General features: G+C 42.0%; 1 protein-coding gene across 1 annotated transcript; it reads left to right on the top strand.

The window, feature by feature from the left end:
* The first annotated feature begins 5,849 nt into the window (after positions 1 to 5,849).
* lgals3b (lectin, galactoside binding soluble 3b) lies at positions 5,850 to 10,033 on the top strand. The gene is made up of 7 exons (XM_008277098.1): positions 5,850 to 6,013; positions 7,124 to 7,145; positions 8,391 to 8,457; positions 8,610 to 8,824; positions 8,902 to 8,990; positions 9,066 to 9,237; positions 9,333 to 10,033. The coding sequence occupies exons 1-7, from the start codon at positions 5,850 to 5,852 to the stop codon at positions 9,489 to 9,491; spliced, it is 888 nt and encodes a 295-aa protein (XP_008275320.1). The 3' UTR covers positions 9,492 to 10,033.
* Positions 10,034 to 10,527: the final 494 nt, after the last annotated feature.

Below are 10,527 nucleotides of genomic sequence, written 5' to 3'. Positions count from 1 at the left end.
TTTTCAAAAACCTGTTCACAGAGTTCTTTAGTATTCTTTAGTCTTCATGGTGTAGTTCTAAGCAGCAGTACTAGTTCCAAGTTTTTCTTTTAATTCTTTAAAGACTAACTTCTTGTCTGATTGTGAAGCAGAACAACAACTAGTGTGTAACCTAAATCCACAGCTCAGCAGTGTATAGGCGGGACCCCCCCTCACTGTACAGGGTCACTGTGGTCTTTGTCTGCTGTCGTCTGTTTGGGGTCTCTGCTCTGCTGTGAACTGGTTTAATGTCGGGGTCAGCAGCTCAGATGGGATTATCCCAGTCTGCAGCCGGAAACATGCACTTTCTATCTTTGTGAGGACCCTTGTGATGCATTCACAGACCTCTCACCTCGTAAAACACAGCGTCTGAACGAACCAGACGGAATCACGCTGCAGACGTGCCCTCAATACCGACACACAAACACAAATAAAGAAATACATACACACACAAATGCACACCAACACACAAACCAACACACTGACAGAAACACATACAAATATACATTGACACAAAAATGTACAAACACACCACGACACAAACACACAAATACAGATCGACACAGACACACAGAAACACATCAACAAAGAAACACAAAAACACACAATCCAACACAAAAGCACACAACACAAAAGTATGCCAACACAAAAAACAAAAACGCACAAACACACCGATTTATATGTATATTTACTGCAATATTAACTCTGGAGATCCTCAAGGCTCCGTTTTAGGTCCTTTATCGTTGCTAATTTACATTAATTTGTCTTAATTATCACCTGAGGCTGAAACAATTCACAAGAAGTACTCTCCAGCTATAAAACACACATAAAAACACGGTAAAGGAGAAATGAAGTGTGAAAAAGTGACATTAGAAAAAGTGAAACCCCTCATTAGAATAATACCTACAATCAGATAAAATCAGTGAAGACGCAACAAAACGAAAGCCAGAAAAGAATTAAAATCAATTGAAATCAACCTGAAATAGGATTTATTCTTTAAACTATGCATGAAGGCTGATTTCCATGTAATTGCTCTGTAATTGATTTCATTTAAACTTCCTCTCCCTGTCATTCTTCTTCTGTTCTTTCAGATAAAAGTTAAGAAAAACAGCCCTCATCCCATTTTATTCAGTTATTTTTTATTTTGCTGTATTTATGTGGTCCATATCACGTCACCTGTCCTTTGTTGAACTACTCTGTTTTTGTTTTTTATTTTATTACTTAATTTTTATCTTATTTATTTAGTTTTTGCTTCATTTACCTGATTTGTCTTATTTTTAATGAAGAGCTTAAAGCACATGACGTGTTATATGTTTAGTTTCTGATGTTTTTAACAAGCTGTTGAAAAGAAATAAAAACTAAAAAGTGTCTGTTAAAGGGTTAGATCTGCCCTCTGAGCACATTTCCACAGACTGCACTTTGTTTTTTTCTTCATAGGAAGCAGACAGATGAATGTTTGTCCTCTGCTGCCGCCTGCTGGAGGATTGAACTCTGCGGCTGCTGTGGTGACGCTCTGCTGCCTCCTGCTGCTTCACAGCTCAAACAAACACGAGGGAAGCTGTGATGAACTCAGTAATTACAAGTAAGTGAACCTGAAACAGGATTTATAAAAAGAACAACAGCAATTAAAACAGTGACATCATCAGACAAACAATCAAAGCTATCGGCTGCCTTCACTGACTTCACACAGTGTGGGAAACTGCACACAGCTCATTATTTCTCTTCAGTTTCTTAAACAGAAGACTGTTCTTGTGTTATTTCTGACAATGGTGAAGAGCAAACATCCATATTGTTCTTCTGTCTCCTTCCACAACATGTCAGAGGTAAATAATGAACTTTCACCAGATTAACTTTCATGATACTTTTTGATAACTTCTTTTAAAAAACATTAAGAGCATTAAAACACATCTTAGTGAGGGACCAAACCAGGTCAGGAAACCAAAAAAAAAACTTTTTTCCTCCCAAAAATTCAAGTGTACTTTGTTAGTTTAGCCTTAACTACAAACAGTTGTTTCAGGGATTAATGAAGAACTACAGAAACACTGTCCTCTACAGGCAGAGTCAGGAATTACACGATTTCTAAGTTGAAGAGTCGATTGTTTCCACTGATGAACTGAATCCACAACAAAAGAGACAATGTTAAAAACTCAGTGACACCAAACTGAGTCCAGCTGTGGGTTCCAATCAGTCCAGCAGCATGAACATGGTTCTACAACGAGCTGAGAACATCAGAACCTTCTCAGTTCTGGACCTATGGACTGTGTCTATCTATGTCTGCATCATGGCTCCACATGGAGAAGACCTGAACAGAGGAGGAGAAACATCTGACTGAGAGACTGGACAAAGATGGAAAAGGATCCAGGAACTAAAACCCAGTGCAGCCCAGTGTGAGCAGTAACCAGGAGGTCCAGAAGGAGCCATAGTAGCACTGATCAGGGCTGCAGTGGTCGTCCTCCTACAATGACTCCACGGACAGTCAACTACTGTCACTATGGAGCTGTGGACACCAGACAAAGGCAGCTGCTTCAGACTTGGCACAGGGCTTATCAATGGAGACCAGAGTTAGTGTGAAGCTCAGACACTTCAGAACATCAACCTCTATGGACGGAGGACCAGAACTAAACCTGGCTGCTGCTCACAACTAAACCTTCAGATAAAACTTTGCTAAAGAACATGAACAGAAGCCTGATGGATGCTGGAGAACATTCTCTGGTCAGATGGAGTCCAGATGTTTGGTGTGAACCTGACCAGGACCACCACAGTGGATGCATGGTCCTGACAGTGAAGCACGAAGGTGGCAGCATCATGATATGGAGCTGCATGAGGGCAGAAGGTGTTGATGACGTTTATAGATGAATGTCTGATGATGAACCAGAATACTGGCTGATGCCTCCCAGTCTGCAGATGCTGGATGAAGAGGAATAATCCAGCAGGAGAGCCATCAAGAGAACAACATCACACAAGAGTTTCTACACAAAGACACAGTGAGAACTACAACCTGGACAGTGTGTGTCCTGACTTAAATCCAGCAGAATGTATTTGAAATATTTTAAAGACAAAGAGAGAAACACAACGTCTCCAGCAGAGAGCAGTGTGAAGAACATCTACTACGACTTCCTACTTTGAAGTCTGTATTTTTAATATAATAAATCTAACCCGCCAGTTTTTATTTGGCATTAGAGTGAATACCTACTGTTCAACTTAAAAATAATCAGATTACTGTAAGGTGATGCAATGTTGAATAATTTAAGTGATTTGTTGTGTACATGTATTTTTGTTGCACGGAAAACAATATTGTTCTGAACATGTTCTCGCTAACGTTAAAGAACAGGAATTATTTGTCCATTTTTCTCGTGTCGACCACGCCCGATCTGACTCATGCTCAGGTCTTTGTGAGTCACAGCGTTTGGCTGCCGACCGAGAGGAATTCCTGTTCTACTGACTGGGTGTGTGTTTGTGTTGTTGGTTCCCCATCAGACGCTTTGACTGTAAAACCACACCAGTCTTTAATGACCTCAGTTCAGCTTTCAGTCCAAAACAGTTTTAAATGAAAGTGTCAAACTGCGCCGGTTTGTTTTTGTTTGTTCCTCTGAATAAAGCAGATCTGTAGAAACACAACATACCGGAAAAAAAGTAGAATTACAGAAATGTAAAACTAAAATGTGGAACAAAACAGGAAAAAAAAGAAGAAATACAGAAAGATAGAGACAATAGAAAACACAAGACACAACATGAGATCTGTTGGACAAAAGACGAGACACGACAGGAGACATGATGCCAACAGAGAACACAAGATGACCTGAAGAGTAATGACATGAGACCAGATCAAACAAAATGACACCAGGTGATATGAGATGACAACACAAGGTGCCAGGAGCTAACATAAAGAAGACACGAGGAAACACAAGACAACAACCGATGACACAAAATACATCAGATTACATGAAACGACATGAGAATGAGATAACATAGGATGACATGAGACAATGGCATAAAATGAGATGACACACAAAATGTCATGAGAGGAGAAGAAGTGACAAGAGGTGACACAAAATGACACTAAAAAAAGTTATGAGAATGAAAACTTGTTTGCAATAAAACATGAGATATGAGACGAAACGAGAGGACACAAAATGACAACATGAGATAGGATCTGACACAAGACAACAAAAGATGACACTGGATATGAGATGACACAACATTATATGTACAAGATGACATGAGGCAACAAAAAATGACACAAAAAAGTCACGAGATTATATCTGCCATCATAAGATTGCATGAAATGAGAATATCTGACATGAGATGACACAAAACAGGTGACATGATGTGACACAGGACAACAGACGACGATAGTGAATATGAGATGATACAAGATGACATGAGATGGTATGAGACACTACCAGAAGAAACAAGATAACATAAAATGACCTGAGACGACATGAGAATGAGATAACACGAGATGACATAAGATGACAACACAAATGAGACGACAAGAAAGCGACACAAAATGACATGACGACATGAAATGAAAACTCAAGATATAAGTTGACATGAGACGACACAATGAGACACCAGATGACATGTGACACAAGACGACACAAGACAACAACGAATACGAGATAATACCAGACGACATGAGATGCCAAAGAGACAATGACTTGGCACGAGGAGACACGACAGCAGACGACGACAGTGAATATGAGATGATACAAGATGGTACAAGATGGTATGACACACTACCAGAAGACACAGGATAAGATGACCTGAGACGACATGAGAATGAGATAGCACAAGACATAAGATGAAGACGCAAATGAGACGACACAAAATAACACAATAGTCATGTGATAAAATGTGACAACATAAGACAACATGAAATGAAAACTTGAGATATAATGTGATACGAGACGACACAATGAGACACCAGATGACATGATGTGACACAAGCCGACAATGAATACAAGATGATACAAGACGACGAGGTGCCAAAGAGATAATGACATGACACGAGGAGACACGACGCCACTAGATCAAACAAAATGACATTAGATGAAAAGACACGACATGAGAAGGAGATGACATGAGATGGGACGACAGAAAATGTCATGAAACAAGAGGTGACATGAAGTGACACAAAATGCCACCGGATGATATGACACTAAACAACAGAGGACGACGATGGATATGAGACAATGCAACACAAGGTGTCATGAGGAGACACGAGAGATCAGCAGATGGAACAAGATGTGATAGAATGACATGAGACGACATCACATGACACGGGAGAGAATGTGAAGTGAAATGACACGAAGCGTCATGAGGCGACACAAAATGACAAAAAGAAGGTCTTGAGAGGACACGAGATGACACCAGACCTACAGGAAACCAAACCACTGTGAACAAAGCCCCAGAACCGACTGCTGGCAGGTGAGCCGACAGCAGGTGAAACTTGTTTAAGTGTCTGCTGGGAAACAGATGTGAGAGTGCTGAAGGCGGGTCTGGAACTCTGATCTTTAGTTACCATGGCAACACACAATAGCAGCGGCCCGATCACACCTGTAATAGTCCATCAGTCATCCAAGTCAGACGGCGGAGATGGGCAGAATTCACCAAACAAAAGAGGAGTTAAAAATAAAGTTTACACAGCAACACTGGAAACACGCCCAACAACTGCATGACTGTGTGTGTGTGTGTGTGTGTGTGTGTGTGTGTGTGTGTGCTGTTTAGCTATCTACAACGTGCTGATCGGTCCTCACTTTGGGGGTTCAGACAACGTTTTAGGATCCAGGGTTGGGAAATGAAGGTGTTAATGAAAGTCCACCATGTAAATGTGTGTGTTTTTGTGTATTTGTGAGTGTGTGTGTGTGTGTGCGCGTTATTGTGTGTGTTTCTGTGGGTGTGTGTGGGTGTGGTCTGAACAGGGCGAGGCTCTCGACTTAAATTCTCTCCGGTTTCCAACAGTCTTCACTCTGCAGCTCTCAGGTGACCTCAGGTACGTGTTTTTCTTCTTCTTCTTCTTCTTCCTCTTCATGTTTATAAGATTTGTCTCTGTGTCTTCAGACTGTAGTTTATTATAAAACTGGCAGAGTTTCTCTATTTTCCTCTGAGTCAGACACTGAAGCAGAGCAGGAATGGAACCAGGAAGCCGTTTTCTGCTCTGATTCAGAAAACTGAGAAAAAGTTACTAAACTTGGTTTTGTGTCGGTTGTTCGGGACGGTTTGACTGTGAATCCATTCGAGCTTTATTGACACTGCGAGAGCAAACAGCCGGAGTTGGTGATGAGAGTCTGCTGACTGTGACTCATGTGTGGTCTGATGTGTGCTGATCTGCTGCAGGCTGAGTGTGTTTGTTTGTGGTTAGCGTGGGAATGTTAGCTCCACCCAGTGCATAGAAAACGCTTGGAAAACATGCTGAGAACATATGGAGAACACCCTGGAAACATACACACAACAACATCCACCAAACATACAGCAAACATACACACAACATCCAAAGAACATTTGGACAATATCCAAGAACCACCCAGGGAACAAACAAGAAACATACAAACAATACATAGGAAACATACGAACAACGTCAAAGAAACATTAAGACAACATCCAACAAACACACCAAAAACATTTTTACAACATCCAGCTAACACACAAACAACATTCAAGAAACGTTTAGGCAATCTCAAAGAAACGTCCAGGAAACATCCGGACAACATCCCGTGTTTTTCCACTCTAGGAACTTGCTGGTCCTTTAATGGGGCCTTAAATATCGATTGTTGACAGAAAAACAATCAATGCACCACAATTATTCTTTCATCTACAGTAACAGTCACACAACAGTCCTCAGCTTCAGGATGATTGTTTGATCCAAAATGGATGACAGGCTTTTAAAATGGCTGTGATTATCTGCTGCTGGGCTGGACAGAAAAACGTGAACACCTTGTTGATTTGAGCAGGATGTAAATGTAGACATTTCCTACAGTTTGTGGATCCATTTCAATTTTTTTTCCTGTTGTTTATTCTCTTCGTGTCAGGACTTGTTTAACCACAGCCCACGACATTCTTCTTCTGCTGCTTTAATAAGGTTATTCCTGTCTTTGTGTTTCAGGTTGCAGAGAGGCAGGATGGATGTAAGTCTTCTTCCCTTTTACACAAACTCTGAATGCCGTTTTCCAGGCTTTATCTTTGTGTGTTTGTTTGTTTTCTGAATGTGTTCTTGCTTGATTTCAAGCCACATTTTCTAATTTAACCGAATGGAACACATGTGTGACAGATGGTGAAAGCAGAAAATCCAGAATACCAATTTGGTTGGTAGTGACTCACTTTGACACGGTGAAGAAGTTTTTTTAAAATCAGAATTTGATTTTATGAATAAAAAAAACTCAGCTGTAAAATGTGGCAAAAAGGTTTTGACACTTGACAAATCTGTAAATCAAAACCCGTCTGCACATAGCCAATTACATCTCATGGAAACTAGTGAAACTCTTTAGTGGATTGTCAACAGAAAACATCTCTCATCAAGTATATATTCAAACTATCACAAACTTACTAATCTTACAGGTGGAAAACAGTGACTTTATGATAGCTGAAGAGCAGAAACTCGCCCAGAGGATTGCTTAACTGTTTACAATAAAAAACAATCTGACCTCACAGATATTTTAAAGGACTCGAGCCTCACATTAGCAGCAAGCTGGCAGGAAGCCAACTTAAACATGCTTATGGGTGTGACTAATTGGTTTGTGAGAACAATACCTTCACGCAGGACATTCCTGAAGATTGTGTAACTGAACACACCTGAACACACGTCTGAAAGACTGACCCCTTTCCTTATTTCACCAGTGGCACATCTTAGTCTCAGTTCCTTCAACCAGAGATCCCAGCGGAGGAGTCAAGGCAATGAACAACAAACAGTTTAAAGCAACATTAATTAAATATGACATGTATAAAATATATACACATATAAAATAAGGCCTGACGAGTATGAATGTCTCATATCACGCGTTTGTCAGTTCTGCTGCCGACGGGGTTTCTATATCCCAGCCGTGTGTCACCCATCTTCAATGTCATATTTCTATTTAGGTGATACTCAATATCACGAACTGAGATAAAACATACTTAGAATATTGTTGATTAGCTCCAGTACCCATTTGTTCCACGAAGTTGAGCCTCTTAATGTTTAACACTCTAGAGACCAGAGGCGCCTACTTCTGTGTTGGCATGTGGAAAGCATTATAGGCGTTTAACTCGTAAACGGGCACCGCGATCAGTTTCTGGGTCATGTGCTGAAGGACTGATGATCGGTGGAGGCTGAAATCAGAGAAATGAGGTTATCCTTACATCTTCACTGTGTTTACATGAACTCTGTCTCTCTGCAGCTCAGCCATGCTCTCGACTGGCCTGCCGGTGGCAACAACCAATCAAATCAAGGAGGTCCATGGCCAGGTACGACTGTCTCGTTCTTCTTCTGTGTTATACCCCACCAGGTGTCGCCAGAGTCAGATCTTTCTCCTACATAAGAACTTCAACTAAACAGTCAGATTTAGAATAAACTCAGTCACAGGATCAGGATGAATTAAGTTTTTAATCCAATGAAGGTCAACCCAACAACCTCAACCCTGTCTGGTCGGGAGCTGGAGGTAACCCCAACCCTGTCTGGTCTGGGGGGAACCAACCCCAGCCCGCCTGGCCAGGAGGGAACCCATCCCAGCCCGCCTGGTCTCCCTCCGGTCCTCAACCATGTGCACCTGGAGGGTTTCCCGGACCTGGACCAGGACCTGGACCTGTACCTGTACCTTCCATGAGGGCTATGGTGAGGAAAACAGAGAGAGACACAGAGACACAGACTGAGAACCAGATGTGGTAAACAGCTGTTTATCTGTTTTACAGGTTGTTCCCTATAATCAGGATCTGCCCAGTGGAGTTTATGACAAACTGCTCATCACCATCCAAGGCACCGTCAAACCCAACGCTGACAAGTCAGTACAAAGGCTTTGACGTTAGTGACATGAGATGAGTTGGACTCAGGACTGATAAGCTGTGTTGTCCATCAGGTTCATGGTGGACCTGTATACATCCTCCGGAGACCTGGCCTTCCACTTCAACCCACGCTTCAACGAGGGTGGTAAGCAGGTGATCGTTAGGAATAGCTGCATTGGCAAGAAGTGGGGCAAAGAGGAGAGAGAGCTGCGATGCTTTCCCTTTGTTAAGGGTCAGCCTTTTGAGGTGAGACGCCTTGGATACGTCATGAAGTGAAGTTGAAGGACCAGTCTGTGAATATGTGAGCAGGTCAGTAACAGTTTGTAGTTTTGCTGTTGCAGATAAAGATCATGTGCACCAACACAGCGTTTAAGGTGGCAGTCAACAACTCTCACCTGCTGGACTATAACCACCGGATCCCGAACCTGAGAAGCATCACAAGATTCTGCATCATCAACGACATCAGTCTGTCCAATGTCTTGATGGAGACCATGTCCTGAGACAGATCCCTAATCCAGCAGAGACCTACTGTAGATCCACCAGAGGTCTACTGCAGATCCACCAAAGATCCACTGGGGATCCACCAGAGATCCACTGGGGATCCACCAGAGATCCACTGGGTTTCCACCAGAGATCTACTGGGGATCCACCGTGGATCTACTGGGGATCCACCAGAGTTCCACTGGGGATCCAAGAGTGATCTACTGGGAATCAAAATAGGAGATCTGCTATTATCCGATAAAGATCCAAAAGACATCATTAGTGGATCTGAAGTAGATTCTCTCTGGACCCACATGATTTTCTCTCCCAGCAGGATCATCATCGTGTCTCAGAAAGATTCAGAGAACAGTTCTGGTGGATCCACAGTAGATTCTCAGGAGGTCTACAGGAACTTTAACATATATCATAAGAAACTTATTGTTACGCAATTGCCTGTGATCAGCAGTAGATCCAGAGCAGATCCTCTCATACTAGTTTTCTTCTACATGTTTGTACTCTGGTGAGAAGTAAAAATAAAGGGTTAATCTTGAATCTGCTGAAACTTGTGTCAGTTTGTATATCTGTCAGGACAGACGGGGACAAAGCCGACCTCTGACCTCCGACAGCATCAGTCATCATTGCTGTTCTAAATAAACTGAAACTCCTCAGTCACATTCAGAACATTTCATTTTTTAAGCAGTTTTTCCAGCAATAAATGAGGCTTTCTAAACTGAATGATATGTGATCAAATAGGAAACAGAGTCTTCTTCTCATATTTCTATGGAAGGTGGAAGAAAAGAAGGAAAAGAGGAGGAAAAGAAAACGATGTGAATTATAAGCTAGAAAAACTACAAATTATCGCTGCAGGTGGATCAGTGGTTAGCACCGTTGCCTCACAGCTAGAAGGTCGCCGGTTGGCGTCCCGGTGAGGACACCCGGGATCTTTCTGCGTGGAGTCTCCATGTTCTCCCTGTGCAGCGTGGGTTCTCTCCAGGTTCTCTGGCTTCCTCCCATAGTCCAGAAACATGCTGAGGTTAATTGGTAATTCTACGATCT

Source organism: Stegastes partitus, unplaced genomic scaffold, assembly GCF_000690725.1.
Source record: "Stegastes partitus isolate 25-593 unplaced genomic scaffold, Stegastes_partitus-1.0.2 Scaffold89, whole genome shotgun sequence".
NCBI lineage: Eukaryota > Metazoa > Chordata > Actinopteri > Pomacentridae > Stegastes > Stegastes partitus.
This window is presented reverse-complemented; position numbering and strand designations above follow the sequence as displayed.